General features: G+C 39.0%; 1 protein-coding gene across 2 annotated transcripts in view; it reads left to right on the forward strand.

Annotated features, from left to right (window-relative positions):
• The window catches only part of LOC114126050 (nuclear hormone receptor FTZ-F1-like), a 62,319-nt gene that overhangs the window by 24,001 nt on the left and 10,857 nt on the right, over nt 1-27,461 (forward strand). For both annotated transcript variants that reach the window (XM_050201907.1, XM_050201908.1), the window contains exons 4-6: nt 5,483-5,866; nt 21,611-21,879; nt 22,964-23,722. In XM_050201907.1, coding sequence (XP_050057864.1) covers nt 5,483-5,866; nt 21,611-21,879; nt 22,964-23,722 — 1,412 coding nt within the window. The remainder of the gene's footprint in view (nt 1-5,482; nt 5,867-21,610; nt 21,880-22,963; nt 23,723-27,461) is intronic.

Genomic DNA, 27,461 nt, shown 5'->3' on the forward strand with positions numbered 1-27,461 from the left:
ATTTCGTATTTTCTATTAAGGCCAAATCCCACGCGAACTTTGTTCTCTTCCAAAATTAAAATGCACTACGACGAATACGATATTGCGATCTACAAAAAATATAAATCATTAAAACAGTACAATCGTCATTATATTTCATCTACACACGTAATCGAGTATATATATTATATACTATTGTATAATAGCGTCATATATAATAGTTCGTATAATTTGTAATATAATGTGTGCGAAACGCGTCTCAGAAACCTCAAATGTTATACTAAACGATTGCTGTGATCACTGTGTGTAAATGTTATTTGAGTGACCTTATGCGCTTGTACTATCTTATTAGGTTTCTATATCGATTATGACATTTGGTGGTTTATCATTTACGAAAAGAAACAATTCGCGATTATTTCGTCGTTTATGTCGGCAAATAATAATTTAGAGACGTGACAAGTTCAAAAGTGTAGTAATTTCGTTTAATGATTTCGATTTGATTATATATATTTATAATACGTGTGTGTATGCTTTATATATTTACTTAAATGTAATAATTATATACGATATTATTGTCAGTAACCTAGATACATAAATATGGTATTTCAAAGTATTCTGATGTGTATGTGTTGAACTATGGACCTGCTTGTCCTAGCTCAAATAATAAAAAAGACGCGATAACAATCGATATACGAGTGTCTGTTTTTATTTATATACGTTCTACTTTGACACATATGAATAATAAAATAGTATGCCTCGATTTGACATCAAATGCGAATCCATTTACGCGATTTTTAAATGTATATATATATTATATCTAGTATCTATACACAATTAATAATTCCAAATGTTCAAATGTTTTTTGCATTGAATATCATATTATATTATATAGGTTGAGAATTATAGTAAAATATAAAAAAAGTTTTGAAAACAATTTCCTTGTACCCATGATGTGCACTTAAAAATTAATTTTATTAAGTTAAATGCATTCTGACATAACATAAAATACCGATTTCTTATCAATTATTTTATTGAACGTTTCAATACACAATAATATTATATTAGTCATCAATCATCATTATTTATAGGTATATAGCACCTATATAGGCGTACTATTTTTGAGTGGTGAGATTATGAAATATGTCTTGACTATTGAGTTATTAAAAATTCAAATTTCAGACATTTTTTATGACAGTTTTAAACAAATGACACCATTATACTTATGTTATAAGTTTTAACTAATCGAAGAATTTTTTTTTTATTTACATAAATTATTGTTGATTGACATTTTAATAGAATTTAAATTTAATTGCGCATTAATCACGCAGATAAACTGAAAACATACAGTTAGACATGAATTGTAAATAATATATTTATTTGTTTTCATTTTTATAATAATTAATTACCTCCGTGTTAGGCAATATAATATAATATTATCGGCATACGTACGTGTATATAGTAACGTGCGTTAACGTGCTTAAAAAAATATTATATCTAATAATATTAGCTCGTATTATTATAATATGTTTTGCCAATTATTCGTCATTTATTCGTCTAATTGATAATACGTCCATAAAAAGGATATTTATCGATTTTGTTCAAGTTGCGTGTGCAAATATATGTGTATGTATTTTGTTTTTCCCCTGACGACTGATAAGAAAACGAGAGCACACTCGATTATGTAGGTCAGTAGGACACCATATACCATAATCCATATATCATATTATCATATATATATATAATTGCACAGAAGCTGAATAGATCTAAACTCGGCACTTGACATGTAGTTTTATGTTTATACAAAATGAAAACAATTGAACTTGCGTATTATTTGTATAATAATATTGTACTTGATATATTTATGTTCGATCGTCACTTATATTCTCAACATACCGCGCCACAAAATATAAATATAATATATTTGTATGAATATTTTTAGATTGTGTGCATATGGTTATTATAGAATCCTAATTATAATTTTTGGTTAGTTCTTAAGTTGTGTGGGAAATAGGTCACGTTTACATAATTGTTTAAAAAACAATTTTTTTAAATATATATACTTCATTATTGTAAACCTTATGGTTGTTTAGGGAAAATGTTAAATGCTGTTGAATGGATTTATTCTAATAACCCTTGCACCTGTCTACAGTATCAGGTGACTGCTGCGCGCGTATGTATATATGTATTTGGGGGCGTGTAAAAAAACACTCAAAACGTTTATGAATAGCAAAAAAAAAATCATTAGGTATAATCTCCTGGTGAGTAAAACAAATTAAAAAATAAGGCGGACTTAATTTTTTCTATACACGCTGTATGTGTAATCGTTAAGGGTCTGATAATATGATTCTATTTTCCCTTGGGAATTGGGTCAGTGGGGTAACAACGACAAGAAAAACTTTAAATACACGACGGAAGTGGGCTTGACAATATTTTGATGATGTTTTGTTACAATTAATACATTGAAATAATGATCGACACATCACACCTGTTTCTCCTCGATTTTTTTTGATTATTTTGTATTTAGGTTATCATTATCGTTAAATTGTATTTGATAATACGATATAACGTTTTGTCACGATGTCACTGTAAATATTTTTTTTATCTATACTTATGTTTTAATTATGTAATTTAATTTTCAAATATTTATTAATGCAATATGATTATTAATAACTATTTTATGTTCCTACGATATAGGAAGTGATGCAAATTAAATTAACTTAATAAAAACTAGTTTTAACATTTTATTGACATAAAACGAATGTAATCAAAATTCATACAATAATCTTGTCTGTAATAATTAAACCTTTTTCTTAAGTAATTCAACGATTGTACCATCTGTATATATAGTTATTGTGTACTGTATGTACTTGTATTACATTTAATGTTTACAATCAACTTTCAGTATTTTTATTTCAATTTAGTATTTCAATCATTGGTAGGTACATTTTTATAACCAGTAAAATATAATTCACTTATAGACACACCATACAACTTTTCATATTCTGGTCAACCTACTATATAATTATTACAGTCTTCCAAAGTTAGAAGATACACTTCCCAAAATTATAATAATAGAACACGTTTCACGTCAGTTAGGTTTAATATATAGAAAAGCTGTTCTCACATAGGAGAATGATTCTCTGTAATATTTAAGCATATACGCACAATTTGCATAAAGTTTAATTAACAATTAAATTATCGGACAGTTGCCACATATTGGAATTTATATTGGCAAAATATGCATAATTTTTATTGTAAAACCAATACAGCAAAATAATCGTATTTCGTACGTATATGTGCCGGACTGATCAACAAATTAATAACGTTAAAAATGTTTAAAAACGTTTGATTGCGACGATGGAACAAAGAAATATCACATTTATTTTAAAAAATCCATAATATAGTAGGTATATACTGCTATTAGGTATAGTATTAAAGTAGGTATACTATGGTTATAATAAGGTCTTAACTGTTTTAAAAATTCAACGATTTAACGATTGTCGAGGTTCTAACTGCAGGTCTAAGAATATTTTCTTATGGTTATAAAATAATATGTAAAATTCGGGTATTCGGGTATTAAATATAATATAATAAACCGCGCACGTTTATCGAAATCCTGCGATCGATACAATACGCTTATAACATAATAATATATAGGTAGCTATAGGATATTAAAATGTAAGAGTTATAAAATACCTAGAACTATTACGCGTGAATTACGGGTTTTTTTTTATTATTATTATTATTACTTTAGACTTAATATTTAACTAGTTTTTTCCCTCCAAATATAATATAAATACATAATATAATAATATATTATATTAGTTAATTATTTAAGCAACCTTGAGGAGAGACGCGCGCGTATCTTCGTTCGCCACCCCTCTTGGCGCGCTTATTCAAACTCACACACACACTCCCCGTTCGCGCTCGTACACACACACGCGCGCCCGCGCCTCGCTAACCCGCCTCGCTCCGTGTGTCGGACTCATTGTGGACACACACATACAGAATTGAAAGTAGGTCATTGAGATCCCCCCCTATGCCGCCCCGCCTCCGACCGTACGACCGCGCCGCCGCCGCCACCGCCACCGTCGCCACCACCGCCGCCGCCGCCGCCGCCACAGCCATTACGCGTTTGCCCCCACCTCGGGCCGGCCCCGTCACTTTCACTTGTTTCAGCCGTTTCGTCGTGCCGTCCGTGTCAGTGTGTCTGTGTGTGTGGTATCCGATCTTACGGCCACGGCTAACCTGACTCTGCCGCGAAGTTTCGTACATGTGTTCGTCGAGCGCGCTTGATCCGTCGTGAAACGAAATATACGTCCTCTCGCGGTACTTGTAAAAATTTTTTTTTTTCGTACGTACCGTTTTATTTTTACTACTGAAAATTTATTATTTATTTTTTTTTTTCGTATTTATAAATCTCGAATTAGTGTGTAAAATATATATGTATTATTATATCGTACGGATATAAATAATATATACAATATAAATCGGAAAAAAAATCGTTTTTTTTTTTTTTTTTTAAATAAAGCCGTTTATTCGTTATAATAATATATTATAATATATTATTATAATTTTCGGAATATTCGTGTTTGGTCACCGTCGCCGTCGCGTCGTTACCGTCGTCGCAGTCGTACAGTGTCCGCGCGCGCCAGTAGTGTGTCGGTCCCCCACCGGTCCCGGTGCGTGTAGCGTGTAGCGCGCGCTCGTGTGTTGTTGTGTGTTCGTGTAGCGCGCGCGCGCCCGCGTTCGTTTGTGTGTGTGTGTGTGTGTTTGTGTGCGGCGAGCCGCGCAACGATTGCGTTTCGTCGTCGCCGTCGTACAGTCGTCGTCGCCCGATTCAGTCTCAGTGACGAAATCGGGCCGGGCGCGTTGTTGTGCAAACGAGTCTCCGCCAACCTGCAGTGCAATATCCATATAGACATGACGAAAGCCGACAGCTAGCCGCCCCCCCGTGCGGTCTTCGCAACTGCTATAGTAATACACGGCGACGACATTCCAGCGCGACACCGGCGCAACGGCCGTCGTCGCAACGACAAAAAACACAGCTCTTTCCGTCGGGTGCTGTAGGGTCGTTTTCGCGCCCCGCCACCCCCGTCGCAGAACCCTGCAGCAAATCATATACACATACAATAGTACATTAGTAAAATAATATGCTCTCGAGCAGCCCTTATTCGTGACAAATAGTGCAATCCGCGTGTCTTGTGGGTGCCCCTCCGGGACGCCCCGTACGTACGTCATATGTTAGCAGCCGGCATGGATCATTCTGCCAGTTATCTGTCCCATTTCGGGCTAAGCCCGCCACAGGCGTCCGGCGACGACGGCGGTGACGATTCGCTGTACCAGCCGCCCGCCTCATCGCCTCCCCTGTACCAGTACATGCCGCCCCAGCACCAAACGCCCTCGTCCAGTGCGGCTTCCGCGTACTCGATGATGGGTGGCGGCAACCAGGGCTGTTATCAGCTGGGTAATGTGGACACAGCGTATTTGTTCGGTTCCGCAGGTGGAAACGGCGGCGGAGGAAGCGGCGGCGTGTCCGGTTCCATGGACGGGCTCCAGCAGTACGTGGCCGTCGGCGGAAACGGCGGCGGTACGCCCGTGTCCGCGGCCGCGGCCGCCGTCAACCCGTCGGCCACCGGTTCCGAGCTTCCTGACACCAAGGAAGGCATCGAGGAACTGTGTCCCGTGTGCGGTGACAAGGTGTCCGGTTACCATTACGGTCTGCTCACGTGCGAGTCGTGCAAAGGCTTTTTCAAGCGGACCGTTCAAAACAAAAAGGTGTACACGTGCGTGGCCGAGCGATCGTGTCACATCGACAAGACCCAAAGGAAGCGGTGTCCGTTCTGCCGGTTCCAGAAATGTCTCGAAGTCGGCATGAAACTCGAAGGTTAGTGTCATATTTTTAATGTTTTATTATTTTTTTATTATTATCACTATTTAACACATTATATACGTATCTACCGTACTTCACCCGTGGTCTGTTTCGAGTACTTCTATACCTACATTAATGCGTACACGTACACTTGTCTTGTTTGCGTAAAATCGTGCTTTTTAAAGTTCTTTATCATTGTGTTTCAAAGTTGAAAACTTAAACGGCCGTCGTATAAATTTCCATATAGTAATTGAACATCAAAAACACGTCATCGTTATTACTTATTCGTTGTAGGCGCTTTATTATCATTATTTGGGTTGAGGTATTTTCGTAAATATATCGTTAGGTCAAATAGTATAGACTAATATTATCAATAACCGCCGCCACCTGCCATCTAAAGCTATTAAGTATACGATCGAAAATCGCATTTGTCTGACATGTGTATTATAGTATGTTAACGTACGAAAACAACGCCTGGTGTTTAAATTCTAAAATTGCGCAGCGCGTATCACCTATTATTATGTAGTTGTAATAATTTGTCGTGTTATAGTCACCGGGCGATATGATGATATACGTAAAACAGCTCTAATAAATTTTACGAGGGATTTGTACACGTTTGCCGAACAGCAAACAACATCGTAAGTGTACAATTTTGGATCATCCGCCCAATTATTTTAATTAAATGCTTCTCTCCCGAGTTCGAAAAACGTGCGTGTGTGTGACACATCACTCCTATACTACTTTACTACCTTTATAATGCTTAGTGATAATAATATCGTTTGTAAAATTTAAGATCGTGTTCTCAATTTGTGGCCGACGAATTGGTCAGTGTTTGTCTATTTTGAATCGGATAGCGTTTTTCAATTATCCCGGTGTGCGGATTAAATTCGGATTGATTAATTCGTTATTATTTTTATTTATTTTTTAATAATTAATTAATTTGAGTATTTGCGTTTAATAATCGTGTTTTGAGGAAATGCGGGTCGCGTAGTATTGTTGTGAATTTCCAACCGCGCGTACAGGAAAAAAAACAATCAAAAGTACAACTTTGATAACCCGTATTTTCGATTTTTTTAAACCCAGGTTATTGTATGTAGTATTAACCATCAAAGTCAGTCTTGCAATATATTATTAATAAGGTTCCAGGGAGTTTCGAGGTTGAACGTTTTATTTTAATTTTCCAACGCGCCTATAATAAATATACCCACATGTGAATTGTTGTTTTGTACAATTTTCAAGTCTTTGTTTATGCTCGGTTATATCTATTACCATATAATAATTTAATGATATTGATTTTTATTGACGGGTAACCCGTGGTGTTAATTCTTTTCTGCTATTAAAATCATATTCCATTTATTGCGCAACAGGAGGGAACGATTCCCATACAGTATTACGTATATATTTTTTGATAAATACATAATATGTAGAAATTATAGAACCCTTAATCTTATAGAAAATCATATAAATTCCTATACATGATTTTCCGAAATATTACCTAATCATTCTGCAGTGGTGAAGTTTCGATTTAAGCTTTCCTAAATATACGCTAAAAGTTCGTTCTAATGTTTGGTCCGTTGGTCGCATTATAGTATTATCGTTATTTTAAAATTTCGAGTATCCTTACTATTGTCTCCGTGTTTCATTTATTTACGTTATCCTAGTACATTGTTTCAACGTAAACTATTGAAATTATGTATTGCACGTTGGGAAAAAATTTCAATTATACAATATTTTCATCTGTCGGCCAATAAACTAAAGTTAACGTATTGTGTATCGTTTGTTGTAATGTGTTGTGTAAAATAATTAGTATTTCGATAAACGATAATGGTCGTATAATAACTCGTGCAAATAATAAAATGTTTACATTATAATTATTGTCAGGAAACCGCATAATATTGATATGATACCACGTTAGTAAATTTAATGGTTAATAATTTTATTTAATATATCATAATATTGCTATGTATATTAAAATTGATTCGAATAAAATAAATGAAATAAAATCGTGATATTCACATATGATAAGGTTGGATAGTAATATCTATTGAGGTACATACACTTTTAGTTTTATAGTGTTTGTAAATAATATTTAAAAAAAAAACTTGCTCATAAGATTTTTGTAACAAGTTGTAAAAAACACATTTACTATTTTGTAACTCGTATTATGGGGAATATATACACGCAGAGATAATAATGATAAAAAAAACTCGGGTTTTCTGTTCCACAGACCGAATCCGTGTCAAGATCGTCAAGATTTTCTCAGCGTCCCCCCTCCCACCATCTGTATACATTGCTTTCCACCATTCTTCCATGACATCATACAGTTTATTATTATTACTATTATTATTATTATTTCTGCTATTCTATTACAAGGCGATTCGTCCCACCGGTAGAATATCAAATACATAATAGAAATACATATATAAAAACGACGATGTATTGCGTTTTGTACTTATAATCTATTCAGTCCTTCGGTTTTTTTAAGAATAATAATAAAAAAAAAAAAAGTTAAAATTGTATAACCTATTATATTATTATTATTGTATATGTCCATTTATATATAATATATTCGGTGTACATGCTACGTATTAAAGTAATAAAATAATATTCTTTAATTTTCGTTGTCGTATTATAGATACCTATATACATACAATATTATGCACTGATATGTGTATCGGGTGGTTATAGGCGGTGGAAGGGAGTAATGTGGTTGACCATTGAATAATGATAAAAATTGTGGCGCATTTTTATGGTTTAGATATTATAAAATGATAAAGCATTTGTCGTACATATACACGAGTAGCTATATTTAATATATATATAATATTATTATCAGTAATAATAATAATAATAATAATTGGTTTTGGCATGAAAATTAACCTAATTTCCCGCTATAGTGCACCAGAGTATAATACGTATGTATAGATAGACATCGAGGTGTATTCTGTACGACGTATACGTTTGTGACGCTGTCGCGCGCCCGCCCGCCCGCCCTGGCCGGCGCGTATGTGTGTGTGCTCGTTCAATCTGTTATTCTATTGAAATTTACGCATCGAACTTCCGTTCTTTTAACCGCCGGGGCGCTTGTGTACTGCTGATAATCGCGTTCGGAAATCCTGTTCTGCGTAATGTGCATTGTCGATTGTTTCGTAGCGATTGTTGCGTGCAATCTGAAAATTGGCTCATCACAAATCGCATCGATTCGTACGCGCAACGCGTTCCACGTTTATTTTATTATTTTATATTTTTTTTCCATCTCGTCGTCGCGGTACGTACACGAAAAACACAATAACAATACCATCCGTGACCTATATGACCAAAAACATCGGACACGATGCGTGCTTATACGTGTGTACGACATTTGCGTGCGTGCGGCGTGGGTGGTAAAATTCTCCCCTAAGACTATATAACGACGACGTATGTAGTATAGGTTATAACAACAATAATAACAATAATAACAATAAAACTATATAGGTAAGCGCGTATCGATTTCCCAACTATATTTATATTACGTTATTACAGCTGTATATATATATAAATATATCGTTCGTTTCGCGCGTGTCGCCTTTATATACGCGCCTAATGCCTATATATATACCATTTGTGTTTCGGGCGATAAATTGTTCAGGTGTTGTGTTGTGTATAAGTATCGTGTCGAGTCAGCACCCGCGATATTATTATTATTGCCGTGTCCCGAGGGGGGGTGTTGGTCGAGTGCACCGGTAGCTACTTACTCGTATACGCTCTTTTACGCCGAAATAGGGCACGCGATTTTATATTTTTTCGACAGAAAAAACGGTTTCTGAAATACGCTGCACCGTTCGAGTTGTGCAAAAAAATCCCCCGCGCGCCATAGGCTCTCGTTAACGGACCATTAATAATCCGTCGTCGTAACGTTACGGCAGTGGCGACGGCGGTGGGAGAGAATATTTCAGTTACGGCGGCGGCGGCGGCGGCGGTTACCTAGTTTCTTGCGTTATCTGCCGCGCCGCGCGAAAGCGAGTCTGCATATTATGTATATATTTTACGAAAAACAAACGAATAATCAAACGAAAACGAAAATCGAGTCGCGCGCCTGCACACACACACACACACAAACACCTGCAGGTACGCGTAGGCTGTTGCACAATAGTTGTCATCATTCTTCTCACTCTCGACGGTGCGGTTTGATGTTTGCGCGCGCGCGCGTGTGTGTGTTTGCGTTTTTTCTTTTGCTGTCGCGCGCGCACGCACACACAATGCATTCAGAATGTAGATTAGCATATTATTCATTTACAGACGCGCGCGTGTGTGTGTGTGCCGTGTCTGCTGGGCGCGTACATATACGCACACACACGAGTATTACTCACACGCGCGTTTACACGCTTACCCGAGTACAAACACACACACACACGAGCGCGGCGCGCGCGGCCTAGGCGTTTCGCAACGCGCTCCTTTAATTAGGGTCCCGGCGAGTAGGTCACACAATCTCCGCCCAACGTCACCCCCCGCTCGCCCCGTTGGCCCAGTTGCGCGCCGCGCCGCCGCCGCCGCCGCCCGCGTATATTATGCGCGCGCGCACGCTCACCGGGTGTACGCGGCGGCAAATTGTTACGCGAGTTTTTTTCCCCCTCCCCCCCGGCTTGGCCGATCGCGGTGGCTTACGATTTTCGAAACTTATAATAATATACTATACACGACCGTCCGAAAACGGCGGCACAGACGTAAAGTGTGGTAAAATCGCGACGTTTTTAAAAAATAATTATTTCTGTACGACGTCCGTCGAGAAAAGCTCTCTCGGCAGGACGCGTAGCAAAACGACGACGGTCGGATGATTTTTTTTCCTCGTACGATTTATTCGTTTTCGTTACATTGCCCCCTATATAAGAAGCCGCCGCGTGCACGTCGTCGTCGCCGCCGCTTTTTATAATGAGACGCGCCACCGCCCCGCCGCCGCCGCCGAGGGGGGACCGGTTTTTTCTGAGCTCGGCCGATCGGAATATTCCTTGTCGTGCGTGCGTGTGCGTTTCGGTCATTGTACGGTGTGTGTAGACCGGTGTCGGCGGCGGCGGCGACGACGGTTACGCCGCCACCGAATCGTCGTCGTCGTCGTTTTCTCCCGTTTGCCAGAGTCATATTATATACGTTATTGTAATATAATATTATTTTAACGTTGCTGTCGATTATTACTAAATAATTTCTGTCCGTCGGGATAAAGAGTTTAATGATAATCATACGAAAAGACCGCCCCGGAGACCCTGCGGACCCGTCGCCGCCGCCGTCGTCGTCGTAGGTTTCTCTCGACGTATAATAATAATATGTATGCGAGAACGTGGTCGGCCAACACCCAACCGCTGCCGCCGCCTCATCCGTAGTCATCACGTAACGACGATAAACGCGTTTTTTTTTTTTTTTTTAATGCCGCTAACGCCGCACTGTTATAATAATATATTATTTAATATTTATTTACAATTATATAAAACGATAATATTATTATTATTAATAATCACAGTCTCGCGGTGTTTTCGTGACATCCATCGAACACGATAGAATAAATTCTAATTAAATTATCCAACGCTCCCGAAAGTTTTGTTCCAAGTTCCATTTGGCGCCGAGATAGGTGCGTGTTTCCTGTCGTTTTATCAGCGACGACGAGCGCGTTACGTTCGATCGACTGACCTATTTTTTTTAAATATGGTTTTTGTCTGTACACAACACCTACATTCGGTTATACAATGATAATATTTATACCATTGCACGTCTGCACCTAACACCTCGAGAGTTATCAGAGTTCACTGTTTCACACGTACAGCAGCTTAATCTGTCGGCATTAAAATACTCGGCGGCGGCGATGCATTCACGCGAGCCGCTGGTTTTTCATGGTGTCCGTGTCGACATTCACCGAGCGTGTGTGTGTGTTCTAACGGAAAAACGAATTTCGTATTTTTTTAATTTTTTAACGACCTGTGGACCGGGTCGCGGGGTAAAAATGCCTGTTGGTTCGCCATCCGTAAAACTATATATTGCTGCTGTAGTCGGTTATTTCAAAACGCCGGCCGAATCGAATCGATATTTTCCGTCCGTTTTCGCCCGCGTCTTGCGACATTCGTTTTGCTTTGCATCATAATAATTCTACCCAGGTGGCGGCCCCCGTCCGTACTATATGCAGCTATTATTTTATATCAATAATATTATATCTACGCCGATTTAAAAACTATATATGTAAATACGCGTACTTATGTCATATATCGTGTATTATTAAGTATATGTCGTACGCGTGTAACCGGCACGCTCGCATGTACATTAATATTATCTCGATTCCCAGTAAAAAGTACGTTAACCGCGGTCTGTTTTGTGCACGCATTTTTGCTTTCGAAAAAAAACAATAGGGCAGACGTTTTCACTCGTATTTTTATTACCTTTTTTTGTTGTCGTCGTCGTCTCGTTCCACACCAAAAATATGTAGAAAAAATAACTTTGAATGACAATGTCCAGACAATTATTGTTGTACGGTTGTTCGTACTTAATGTCGAAAGCGTCTGGGGTGCGGTTGCAACCGAAATATTATAACCTATGATGTGTGTGCGTGTGTGTCCGGCTTTCACCAACGGAACGTCTGCTTACGGAGAGCTATCGCACGTGGGCGGTACGTAGCGGCGTCGTAAATGTCTCTACGCGCCGAGACCTATATTATGCATATATTGTTTTTTTTTATGCGCTTCGCGTCCGCCTGTGATGAAATTACGGACGGATGAACGCTGCAAAGAGCAATTGACTCTGTTGAGCCATGTTTTTATTAGTCGGATATTGTGCGCGTCTGTACTGTTATATTATTTCCATCCGCATATTAATATTATATATATTATAACCTCAATACCAATGATTTATCGATTGAACGATTGCGGACGACGCCGACTTAATATTATTATTATAGGATAGGACGTCGTAGGCAGTAAACGGCGATAAAACAAGAAAACGAGATTTAAATCGATTTTTTATGAAATCGTTTCCAGTGATAATTATTGTTTCTCGTCGTCCCCGTTTCACCATCATCCGTCAGTTTTTTTGGACGTCTGATGATTGGCAATAATATCATAATCGTCGAAATGGGCCACTGTCAATGTCTGCAGACGTGCCCGGAGCGAACGTTACGCAACGGTCGCCGTTCGGTTGCCTCAGCGCAGACGCGCGTCCCATATCTTTCTCGCGCCGGCCCCTTCCACTTTTCCCTCTCCTTTACATAATGTATAATATATTATTATACCACACCATTATTATAATACATTTATACACATTATTTTACGCACGTTACATATCGTATTCTTCTTCGTCTTCTGCTTCTTCTTCCTCTCCTCCTGCGTATAACATTATATATTATATTATAGATATGTGTGTACACGACATCGGGTTCACTTTCTCCAAACTCGGCCTCACCATTACGTACGCCGCGCTCGCGCCCGCCCGCCCCTCCGTCCGTCCGTCCGTCGTGTGTACCCACCACCTGTCGATGGTCACGTGCCCAAATTTTATTTAATTTTATTAGGTACAACCAGTTTCACAATCCGATACGACGACACACACGCACGCACGCTGTTAAACGCAGCATAATAATAATATGTGTAATATTATTCAAACAGATCTTCGGTGAACTTAGTACGGTGGCGGGGTAGCGGGACAATAAAGAGAAAACGGACGACGGCTGTTTTTTTTTTTTTGCCGCCCGAGACCGCCGCCGCCGTATTACGTAGGGTGTATACAGGCGCTTTTGACGATTTGCGATACGACGATAATGATGATAATGAGTATATCGAAAACCGCGACGATGATTAACCGTCGGGTGCGGTTTGCGCGTATTATCACGACTGTGTAGCCGTTGTCGGCCTTGAGAATATTAGCGCCACGCCGAGTTGTCAAGGTTAAGCACGATTCGCCGCCGCCACCACTATTCGGATTTGATATCACGAGACAGCCCTCTTTAATTCTCGTGTTTTCCTTTCCCCCGGGGTATACACACGCGACGACGTGTATATAATGTTATATTCATATATATATAATATGTATGAATAGTGAAGGAGAGAGAGAAAGAGGGGAAAACAATTGCCATCGATGCATGTGCCTTTATAAGGTTTGGTTCCTCCGTCCGTTCGCTCACGGGACAATATCGTATATTATATTCTATTATAGATCCTCGCTGAAGTTTTCTTCTCGAAGAAAAATAATAACGCTTCGATAATGACATATAGTCGCGCCATGGTGGCGGAATTGAAACTGTTGTACAAGTTTAAACAATATTAAACGAAACAATATTACGTGACCAAAATAAATATTTTTATTACGGTTTTTTTTTTTTATATCAACGTATTTTGTTAGTCTACTCGTGTGTGCAGTAAAAATAATAAAATAAAATCCGTTTTTTATATAATATATATTATTACATTGTATTGTATGTGTGATTTGACGTGTAGTTTGAAAACATTTGATTAAATCGTTTCTTTTGTGAAAATAAACAATCCTGATTCGAATCAACACGAATATTTTTCGGTATCATAAATTAAATATACTAAGCAAGATGAAATTTTTTCGTAACAGCTATACTTAGATATGGCTTATTTACTAGCTACTATTTTTCTTATAAAACTTTTAAGGTTTCGAATCATAATCTTCTTACAGCGTGTGTCGTAAAAAGTAGGACTTGCGTTCTCAGTCTTCGCGTGTAATATGTACACATTGACCCGAGGCGTTGGTTACTTAATTATGATTATTATTATTATTATTATTATTATCAATAACAATAAGAACAAAAATAATACCTAATCATAGCATAATAATAGACGCCTCAACAATATGCCCGTTGTAATGTAATATAATAATGTCATAATATAGATTAGTTTTAGAAAGTTACCGGTACGGTTTCGATAGAGCGCCCCTTGGGGTTGCCCCGTGAGGCTAATACGAACGAGGTGCAATATAATAGAGTAGGCCGGTAATATAGTACACCTGCAGTATATCATAATGTACTGCAGGTGCATTTATATATTGTAGGTATACCGTGTACAGTAAAACAAAATCAAAATTGTTTTTCCATTTCATTGCAGCCTATTATCAGATTCCGAAACGTTTCCCCGTTAGGTATACTTCAATAGTCTAATTTAACTCGATTTATGCGCTTTTGTTTATAATAATCCGACTGAGCTTGTGTAGCAGTAGAGAGGCGGAGTATATATTTCTCCTGTTGAAAATGGTATGCATTGTTGTGTCCATTCCGGGTTGTTGTTTACACCGCGGCGGCGTGTGGCGGTGTGATAATCAAGGTGAACCCGCCGTCGACGGCAGCGTCGCGGCAACGACAACTTCCTAGTATAATATCTCTCCGTACAACCATTAGACCTTCAACTCTGGAGCATCTCTTCCTGGTGTTCAGACAAGAATAGATTCGCGAGAGAAAAAAAAAATCCGATCGATTTGTGTTCGTTTAACAGAAGAAAAACGGAACAATTGATAATTTTCACTTGTTATTTTCGAAACACTATGCGTCTTCACTTGACGAAATGTACTATTATTTTGTATGCCTATTTACTATAGACGATAAGTCGCTTGTATACCTGTATTTGCTATATAAACGTGGGAATATATAATTAACTAACTGACAACTGAGATTTGTTCAAAAAAATAAAACGTAGGTGTATAGCGCACTTATATCTCATAAACGAAATTAATCGATTTTGATGAAAATGCATACCGGTTGCGTAGATATTGAAACACAATGAGTTAGAATTCACCAACTTTAGAAACACGTAACTTTAAATAACGTAATATCTCTTTCAGTAACTCATCACTATTCATATAGCGTTTTGGTTTTTTTTTTTATGTACACCTAGTAGATATATATTATTTTAGGTAGGTGTCTATCTATAATATATTATGTATAATGCATTACCTATCTGTTACGTCTGTAATAACTTCACAACTCTCTCCCATACATCACCACCCATTTCTGCAGTTTTCTTATACTTCCTGTAGAATATCAATGATTTTTTTTTTTATATCATCTGCAGTTACTCACTGGTTTAACCCGTGAACTCAATTATGTATGTAATCTATATATTGTATGTGTTGTATATATTTGTGTAATATAACCGCGATGGTGTATCTGACGCATATAGATCTTAATGAAATTCAAAATTTGTCGTTTCATCAAATTACTTTACGTCGTTTTATCTTAGTCTACAGCTATCACGTTACACGTAACATTATTTGCACTTTGCAGTGTATAAATAACTCTACTGTGTTCATATATAATATAATGTTCTCTCCGTGTTTACAGTCCATATACAAAACTAACACTGATTGTCGGCGGCATTGTTTTGTCTGCCTACCGCATATCTGTACCGCGTTACCTATATATATTATTTATTTACAATTTGTGCACCCTTTTCTCACAAATATCGTCTTATCTATACATCACGCAGACGCGTTATTACTTATCTCGTTATCTAGGATATAGCAGGTATACACAGTCGCTGTAAAACATTTGTACAGCTTGCATATTATATCTTATCGTATATATGCGTTAAATCCTAGTCGTGTTTGAACGGAATTCGGTCGTCTTAAATATTTTTCACTGTGACACCAACTACCGTCAACCCGTCACCAAGTCACTACTTCCGATGCGCACACAATATCGCCGGTCGTAAACTCTCGAGTCTAAATATAGCCGCGTATATAAAGTGCAGTTGCAAATTCGTTTCGACTGCGCAATCTCGCCTGATCTCGTTCGCGGCGATGACGGCATATTATATACATCGTATTACGAGAATTAGTGCATCAATATTTCCCGATTACGACGCGATGGCGCTAATCCGGCGGCACGACCTTCAGTCTTCGGCGATATAGATATATATTATATATTACGTTCGAAGAGCCGGCAAAACCGAAGAAAGTAAAAGCGGAACTCGGCGGCAGTTCTGCACGCGCTTTCTTTCGTATTATTATACGCCATAGCCATTATATTATTATATATACATAACTCTCGCGGCGCACTCACTTTTCTCCGTCGCGACTGGGCCAAGGCGAATGGCCTTGACCGTAAATCGTGTGCATAATAATAATATACCGCCGCCGCATTCGTATTCGCACTGGCGCGCACCCGCGGTCTTCGGCCACCACCGGCCACATCGTTGAGATCGCAAACGCATATCTGTCTCTCTCGCTCACTTCGAGTGGCAGTCGATCAATCGGTAGACAGCTGTTACGTATATGCAAATATATAGGTACTGCATAGCCGAGTTGTCGCTCGAGAATTATATCTACATATATCTCCGTCTATATGATAATTTATTTTATAATGTCGTCGCGTACACCGTTTACGTACATAATAATATATATAGTAACGCACAAAATCGTCGTCGGGCGATTTGACGGGCGTTTTCACTCCCCCCCCCCCCCGTTACATCTACACTTCGCCCTCCGTCCAGCCGACTAATAACGCGCTACTGTTATTGTAATTTCGAGTTTTTTTTTCTTTTCTTTCCGAATATATTCACTCCTTGTACGTACATATCATTACACGTGACGGCGACGGCGTTCAAGTCTCCGAACACCGTGACCGGCCGGCGGCGGCGGCGACGGCGACGGCGACGGCAACGTCGCAACAACCGCGCGCTAGGCGAGTACACATAATATGCACACAATCGTCGTTCGCCTCCCCGCTCAACGGAATAATATATTTATTACATAGCCGCCGCGTCGCGCGCTTGCGCGTAGCTGCAACGCTGCCGCTTAATTGCGTAAGCGGCGTGTATCTATCGTTCGTGGCGACTTCGGCGGTGGTGTCGTTCTCAAGGCCACGCGCCTTCGAGATCGTGTTTGTGTGCGTATAATGTACGACTGCGGCCGAGAAAATCGGTCACCTCCTTATCTCCCTCCGTCTCGCAGTTGCAGCTCTCAACATCTGAGAGCGCACCGTATACGTTATATATACCTATCTATATATTATGTTTATACTACTTACTATATGTACCTATATATGCTGATGATAATATCGAATTTTATAGAATAATAATATTGTGATATTCACAACGTGGTGTTGGCAATAATTGTCTTATATTCCATCACCGACTATATCGATTATAAACTATTCGCCGCCGCCAAAGACTCGCCTCTCGTATAGATATCGTACAGCATATATTATTATAAAGATAAGTTCTATATATAATATAATATATAATACATACATACATACATACAGTATGTGCTCGTAAACATTTCGAGGCGATCGGTTTTTAACGAGCTTCGCGATAACGTACGAGCGTGGAAATTCCGCGCAAAGAACGCCAAGACAATATATGTTGACCGGCGGGACAATATCGACCGGTGGCGTGATCGGAGGGAGAGGCAGACGACGACTATAATATACGACGACGACGAGAGAATAATAATAATAACGATAACGGGGACTCGGAGCGAATGAAAACGGATTTGAGAACGTTACAGCGCACTACAATTGGCCGGGACGGATTTCGATAGCGATCTGCAAAAGAAAAGCCGAGCTTTAATCAAAATTTAAGTCTTGACTTACGGCTCGGCGTTCGGACACGACAATGCGTCGTACATAAATCCTTTGGCGACGATTCGTTTTTCCTTTTTATATACAGTGTTCGCGTACGTACCTTTGTTCCGTCGGTTAGGGTGTACATCGAAACGTTTTTTCCCTATTTTTATACATACAGTCCGTAATCGATTCCATCCAATAATGGATCGCTGCGGCGGTGGTGACGACGACGACGACGACAACGTTATTTCGTAACTTACGCAATGCGCTTTGTAATTATTTTCGTTTTAACGCCCAATCTCGATATGTATCCACTAAAATTACGTTTTGAAATCGCGCGCATATCCTTACGCAATGGAGCCGTGGCGCAATGCTCACAAATTCACCACACGCACGGGCATGCGTATTAAAACATTATTATTATTCGACGTGTGTATTATTGGCGGATCCGATCGGAAAAACGTTTTACTCTGACCGACATTATTATTATTATTATTATTGATTTCGATCCCACAGAAACAGAGTTGTGTTGGTTTTATATATTTTCGATTTGCGTTTTTTATTATTATTTTAAACCGCAAAACGTATTAATATAATATTATTATAATTGTTCGTCTATTTTGATCAGCTGAATGAATGAGTTTTATATATTTCCATGTTTACTATGATGTACTATAAATGAGCGCGTTAAGTCGATTTTATACAAAATATGAATATTTCGACGTTTCTTCTTAATAATGTATACGACATACGATTCGGCAGTGGCACGCTGCAGATAAAGCAGATACTGCAGGTCTCGACCTTATCACGATCTTAATATAATCGATTGAGGACGACCATATGTTTTATTATCATTATCGGTGGTCGCATATTATGTATCATTATCCATTGTGTATATCTAATTTTTTTTTTGTTGTGCGTCATAACCTGCGCTATAACCGGTTTGTGTTTACTAGCGTTTGTTTTTTCTACCGAGATCTGTGCGGCCGGCGTGTAATTATTAATATAATATTATTATCATTATATTACTTTATATTAAAAAAAAAAAAAAAACTTATAGAATATGATAGATACATAGGTAGAGGTACACCGTACATAATAACAAAAACAATGTCAGCATCATCGTTGTTTAGTATATATATTATACAACGCGACGTGCGCCCGCCAAAATACGATCTTACAACGTCCGCAAAAATGTTTGTGTTTTTATTTCGTTCACTTATATTATTCACTACGCAGTGTAATAATGATATTCGTCGACTACCAAAAGTCGTTTGCGTCCTCCCACCCTCTCCGTCGAAAATTTACGACTTGTACGGCGCATTATGAATACGCACGAGCGCGTACGAAATATTGCATGTACTAGTATATAAATTAATATAATATTGTAATATTTTAAAACCTAATTCTGTTTACGCGCGTAAAACCGAGAAAAATACTTCATATTGTCATCGTCGTCGTCCAGCGGTGTCGGGCGGGTCCAGCGATCGTGTGATATTATATAATTATTATTGTTTATTACTCATAATGATCCCGTGTAAGACGGGATGTGTACAGACGGTTTATTTTTCTTATATATTTGAAACCGTTGACCCATTTATATTTTGCGTCGTTAAGACGCTGTCGCGACGGTCAAATAACCGTCAACAATATATATTATTTTACCGACCCGTACATAATAATATCATCTACGGTTTACGAATTTTTTTCTTAATTTATTTTCGCTTTTTATTTTTTGTACCATTAATTGTAACAACAATATTATAATGATAACGACGATGAAAAACTATATATTATTTTGTGTATACACACGGTCGTAATCATTGTATCTACACTCACACGACGACGACGACGACGATGATAATAATAATAATAACATAATATTAAAATATATATATACCTATATAGTGTATGTGGTGTAGAGAATGACTATGCAATACTAGTCGCCGTCGCATTCGTCGTCGTTACGCCGTGCGGGTGTCCCTCTTCTACACGTCGTCGTCGTCGTCGTATGTAACGTTCCGCGGTCGTCTCGCGTATAATAATATAGTAATAATATAATATGTCGGTTTGGTAATAACTTTAATAATAGGAGTTATTTTTTTTTTTTCACTATCATTATTGTTCTCCCGTGCAGACGTGGCGGGGAAACCTGTGCGATGAGAACCATTGTTGACTAAAAACACACACTCGTAGGTACATATGTATTAATACATTGTGCTTTATACATATATTATAATATATGTTATAAAATATGTAGTCTACACACTTATTCTACACGTACGTAAATTGCCGAGTACGTATATTATTCGTATCGGTACGGCGATCGTTTTCTCAGACGCGGCTGCTCGTATAGCAGCATATTATTATGATCTTCGTCGACGTATATATGACTTTATTCCTCGTATTGTTAAAATCGTTGAGCTTTTTTTTTTCTGTTTATATTTTGTGCAACGCGCGTACCGGTCAACAGTTATAATATTAGTCGGGATTTCGTGTGTCATGCAGTCGCTATAATATAATATAGTTTTGTCTATTAAATTTCGACTGCGTAGTTATTACACTTGGCCGGGTGTTGCTTTTTCGCGGACTAGTTCATAAATCTCCGCCATAGGCAGTCCACCGGACAGGATTTCCGTCGCCCGTTTCACATTAAACCTTGGCTCCGTGCCGCCACCGTCGCCGCCGGTTGCGAGTGGCGTAATCGCGGTCCATTGTTTTTAGCGGTCTTACGACGTTGCGAAACAAATTATTTAATTATAATCATGATCGCACCTCGGCGACAACGATATAATATTATACTTGGACGGCATCAAAACAATATGGGTTTACCAATATTGAATGTACAATGTACCGCATTGTTACTATATATACAACCGCCAAAAGCCTTCATTGTACATTGGTATTGTAATGTCGGAGTGTTAAACAGATAAATAATTTGATTTTGGATCAAAGCAATAATATAATTGATATGAACACACACATTTCTATTTTATCCTCCTCCCTTCACAGTCAAGATTAAACGATGTACCCCATTTTGACACCCACCGTTTTCTCATGCCGCTATAGCGTTTATATATAGTTTGTTATTGTGCTCTTTTCAGTGGTATATAATGTACAAATAGTGATAACGTTAAAACATATCGTTTATAGATCAATATTAAGTTCTAAAACAATCTAATCTGTCAAGTTGAACGATTTGACTAATAGTGTGTTGTTTTGTATTTCAGCCGTCCGAGCGGACAGGATGCGAGGAGGACGAAACAAATTCGGTCCGATGTACAAACGTGACAGGGCGAGAAAGTTGCAGATGATGCGTCAGCGACAGATGGCCGTGCAGACGTTGCGCGGCGGCGTGGTCACGTCGGCCGGAGCCAACAACCACCACCAATTCGCCATGTTGGCCGGCGACGCGGTTACGCTAGGCCAGTACCCAGGCTCCACCATCACATCATCGGTGTCCAGTTTGCACATCAAACAAGAAATTCAGATTCCCCAGGTGAGACGAGTTTGCGGTTTTCATAATATTATCGTGCTTAGATACGTTCGGTAACGTCTAAGCAAAAAATACAAATAAAATGACATGAAAAATCACTTTGAACTTTTTTCGGTGTTTATATGTATAATGCCTTATCATAAATCACAATTAACCAAGGGCATATAAATTAAAATAGCAAATTAATTTTTAAAACCACATTACGAGTATAAGCGTTTTTCACGCGAAACTTACATTAATTATTATAACCTTTTAATTCAATCGAAGTCTTTTGCCCACCCGTAGATTAGATATTTATATTGTCCATGTGTTTATAGAATTTTAGGTTTCTTCTCTTCAAAAAAAAAAAAATCTCAACTTTAAAATGTATAGGAAGTACTTATACAACATAATAATGATAAAACCGTGCGTTTTCGATCAGTTTTATTTGATTTATATCGTTTCCAATACCTATTGCATCATTACGATCGCACCGACGTTCGATTTTTCTGCGTTTTCAAACGATGAGTTTCATACAAAATAATTATACGTTATTGTTTCTGAGTAATAACGGTGTGTGGTGTACCTGCATCGATATTATTTTTTCATCGGACGAACGCACATCATCACATAACAATATTATTTACGTATTTGCGTGGGTAATTTTTGCGGTAATCAATTTCACTTATTATAATAATGAAAATATAACTCGCGATCGTCGTTACAACGAACATGATTATTGCGACCGATGTTGGTGTCCTACGCGATCGCGTAGGCTCAGTAAAATGTGCGTAGTTGTTTAAACTGGTACGAAATGGAAATTTCACACAACCTCCGTCCCGTAATTAACATTATTTTTATACGCTTATACCGGTAGCCAAAAGCTCGTTTCGTGCAGAGTTTCGATATTTTATTAATTTAGGCCCGCTATAAGTGACAGACGGTTTGCGCTAAAAGGAAAATGTCAGAACTCTTGTTTGTTTTCTCTATACCCAACCGAAATGTAATATTTTACACACTCCTAACTCGCACAAAAAAAAAGGATAGAAACTTAGATTTAATATCATGGTGTATGTATTTTAATACGTTTATGTTTGTTCTCGAACAGGTGTCTTCGTTGACGTCCTCACCCGACTCGTCTCCCAGCCCGATCGCCGTGGCTCTGGGCCAGGCCGGACTCGGGTCTCTGGCCACCGGCGCCGGAGGCACTACGTGCGTGGTCAACCAACACTCGCAAATGACGCTGCAAATCGTGGCATCGGCCAACGGCAACAACAACAACAACAACAACAACACTAGCAGCAGCAACAACAACAACAACAGCACGGGAGTGACCAACATGACCGGAGCGAACGGCGGCGTGCCGCCTTCGCCGCTCCAGCAACATCACCAGCAGGCGCAACAGCAACAACAGCAACAGCAACAGCAGTCGGCGGTCCCGGCCGCGTCCATGTTGTCCGTCAACAAAATGTGGTCGCCACCATCGTCGCCCAAGAACTACCTGTTGTCCGCGCACCAGCAGCAACAGCAACAGCAGCAGCACCACGTGTCGCCGCAGCAGCAACAGCAACAGCAGCAACAGCAACAGCAGATGGTGGACGGCGGCGGTAGCACGTCGACCGCCGCGGCCGCGACCGCCAACGTGGTCGGCGGCACCGGCGTCAAGGGCATGTCGCCCATGATCCGGGACTTTGTGCAGGGCCTGGACGACCGGGAGTGGCAGAGCTCGCTGTTCGGCCTGTTGCAGAACCAGACGTACAACCAGTGCGAGGTCGATCTTTTCGAACTCATGTGCAAGGTGCTCGACCAGAATCTGTTCTCGCAGGTGGACTGGGCGCGGAATTCGGTGTTTTTCAAAGATTTGAAGGTAAGGATCTTATACTATACTGCTCATAGATTTTAAGTTTAAAAAAACCCGATAAAGGGTGAGCCGACGACGTGAGCATCGATATACACTCGAGTGACGGCCGATACGTGTAAAACCTATTTAGATATGATTCAATAATAATAATAATAATAAGTGATCATATATTATTAGACTCGTATGCATGTATATATGTGTTCAATCTCGTGTTTGTACACGCCCGCGCGTGATCGGTCCATTATGAAAACAGCGGCAGACCGATCGTTTCGCGGTTCGGGTTGGTTGCAAATATGATTAAAGTGCCGAGGGGGGGAGGGGTAGAGTGGACGTACGAACGAAATAAAAAATGAGGCCAAGTTCATCGCCGCCGCACACACGCGCAAGCACTCAGCAAGTCGTCGTCGCCGTCGTCGTCGTCGTTGTTGTGTGTACGTAACGCTCTCGCACTCACATTGGCGCGGCGACCGGCCCGCGCGGTTTTGCGCAACTCAGGCGCACAGAAAGCCCAACGACTCGAAACCGATTGTGTACGCGCGCGCGCGTGTGTGTGTGTGTGTAGAACAATGCCGCCGTAGATGCCGTGCGTGCGATTTATTTTTTTTTTCGTATTTATTATTTAATTACGATCGAAATGATATATTATTATGTGTAGCCGCCGAAAAAAAAAAAAACGAGTTGGCCGCAGCAACGATTGTATATATACACTATTATTATATATATTGTTCTCGTTATGTATCGCGTAAGAGCTGCAGGTTTGTTGCGTTATGTCGTCGCGCGGTGCGTGCGACGGCGGGACTCGGCCCGCCCGGGAACACGCGAAATCCCGTGGGATTCGCGCATATTTTATCGCCGTGAACGTTTAATAATTAAACGGGAAAACGTAAAATACGAAAGCGCTTTTTTTACAGCTATACCGCTCGAACGCGCTCGTCGTGTATAATAACGTTACGGCGTATACCTATGCCGTTTATCGTACAGACGTTTTTTTGATTTTGCGCGCGTCGTCGGTTAAAAATAATTTACGAAAAAAGACGAGCGTATAAATATAATAACGTTCGGCGGCGTACCGTGCCGGCGAGTAAGCGCATGGCGCTCGTTGGCCCGGCACAAAGACAAACCGATGGTCGCGGCGGCACCGGCCCCGTATTGTGTGTGTGTGTGTGCGGTAGTCGCGGCCGCAGTCGTCCCGGGGGCCCGATTTAGGGGGTCGGCGGCGGCGGCGGTGGCGGAGACGTCCTCGGCGGTGGTGGCGGTGGTGCTCGCGCCGTTCCCTCCGCTTCGCGCCGCCGCCTTCTCCGCCTTTTGACGATGCTCATTACATTGTGTCGGCGTTGCCGTTCCGCCGACGTCGTCGTTGTCGTCGTCGTCGTTGATAAAATACTTTATTATTGTTGTGTGTTCAATCGAGTCGGAACGGCGATGTCGCCCTCGACTCATAATATTATGAATAATTATAATACGTATGCCGTGTGGGCGTGTGGCGACGATACTCGTCACGATAGGGCTCGGCGGCGGACTTGAACATTCGGCCCCGGAAAAAAAAACCATTTCGTCCTGGGCATATTTTTGGGGGGTACACGTGCTTATCTCGAAGTCTTGTGGAACACGACGCCCTCGATATAGTTAGTGATTATCGAGCGTGTAGAATAACGTTGCAGTACTCCGCTTAATAAAAACAGAATAGTATATTAATACAGTTTGCACAGTATGTTTTTATCTAATACATTATTTTTAACAATGTCAGTAATGGTTTAACACGAAACAATAATATTCAATATATATTTTTATCTACAGTCTATAAAGCAGGAATGCCTCCATTTGTTAATTATAAAAATTACCGCCTACTCCCAACCGTACCGAGAAAAGTCCCGATATCCCGCTGGCTGCATTGTCCGCCTGCACCGGTAATAGAGTTCGGAAAATGCTACATAGTCACGATACTGTACGAATCAGAAATAAAGCACGATTTTTTATACGTTTAAATTTCCTATTATTGTTAAAATTTTACAATTTATTTATTTGAAATATTTAACCTCGTTTTGCACGACCGGCAGTTGCGAATTTAGTTAAATATTTCATTTGTGTTCGTTCGTCGGTAAATTGTACACTAATATCACTTTAGTGTGTGTTTGTGTTTTTTTTTCTGGGTCATATCGATGGCGTGGTGGAAATATTCGCTGGTGACGTATAGATGGCCGGAAAGGAGCGCCCCCGAACGAAAGTTCGACCGTTGTAGTACTACTCGATAAACCCGCCATCCCATCATTCTTTCCCTAGTTTTTAAATATATAGTTTTCATTTTTTTTCATATACTTTCGATTGCTATCGACACATTTACTCATAATATAGGTTTCGATACTAACAATAGCCGAGTACCAATTAAATATTAAAATATTTTCTCAAACTTTTGCGTTATTTACGCTAATACCAAGCCATCAGCATTTTTGTGCCAGTTCGAAGAAACACGATTTGATTACATGTTATATTTAATTGTCGAATTATAGAATACTTTTTTTTTTTGACCGATAATTACCAATTTAGGCTAGTTTAAAACATTTGAAGTCTCGAAAGTTTTAAATATTGTAGATTTTTTTCAACAAGAGAGAATATTCCAATTGTTGTTTCAGTTGTGGTCGTATTTTATCAAATACTTTGTATTTATTAAAATAACTTATGATGTACACGTATTAGGTATGCGTTGTATGTTTGTAAATATCAAATTATTTTTTAAGACAATTCTGAACGTTTTTAATAATTAAAATGAATCAAATAATATACTTGAATAAATATAAAATGTGGACCGGATGGATACACTATATTATGTACTCGCGTGTGCTCCCATATCATTGTACGACGGGCAACTCCCATTAGATACGTGTATGTATAATAATACTGATGTATGTATTATAAACATTACACGACTGTTGTTTAGCGCACGAACGACGAGGCGAAAAGTTTGCATTACGCCCGTGACACAAATATTTCGGAATATATTTATATTCATTACTCGGTTTCAGTTTTTTTTTTTTTTTTTTATATATAATATGCGCGTACGTACAAAATAAAACAATATATATTATGCGTTTTGCAAAACGGTTAAAAATCCAAAACGTGTTTTAAGCACAATGTTCTATGCATAAACAATGTTTTATTTTAACTGAAAGAATGCCGAGAGAATAATATTATTGTTTACTTGACGGAAATTATTATAGAATTTTGTTTTTGGAGAATTTTTAAAATAAAATAAAAATATATAAATATATATAAATACATATTGTAAACAACGCGAGAGCCAAGGTCAGGAGTCTCGCATATTACGTTTGAAAATGAAAAAAACTTTCATTTCTGAAAATTGTAAATGTGAATTTAAAACTGGTATTACAAATTACAATAGCATATTAATATGAAATATATTATAATATTGTTTATAGGAGCCTCGGAGGATATTTTTGTAACGAAATTAATTTACTTGTTGGATGATATTATTTCTTGTTTGTATCTTACGTAACGGTTTGTATAAATATACGCAGTAAATTTTATGTAATTTTTATTTGGATGTCACACGTGTTAACAATAATATTTTAGTAACCATACCGATAACGTGTGACTGCATTTCTAAAACCATATAGTTTTTCATTTTTATAGATGTGCTGCAGACATGATGTTAATTCTATACACTTATGTAAGAGTTTTTATATTTTTAGAAACCATGACGGTATGGTACAAATCATGAATAAAAAAG

This window comes from Aphis gossypii, chromosome 2 (assembly GCF_020184175.1).
Source record: "Aphis gossypii isolate Hap1 chromosome 2, ASM2018417v2, whole genome shotgun sequence".
Classification (NCBI taxonomy): domain Eukaryota; kingdom Metazoa; phylum Arthropoda; class Insecta; order Hemiptera; family Aphididae; genus Aphis; species Aphis gossypii.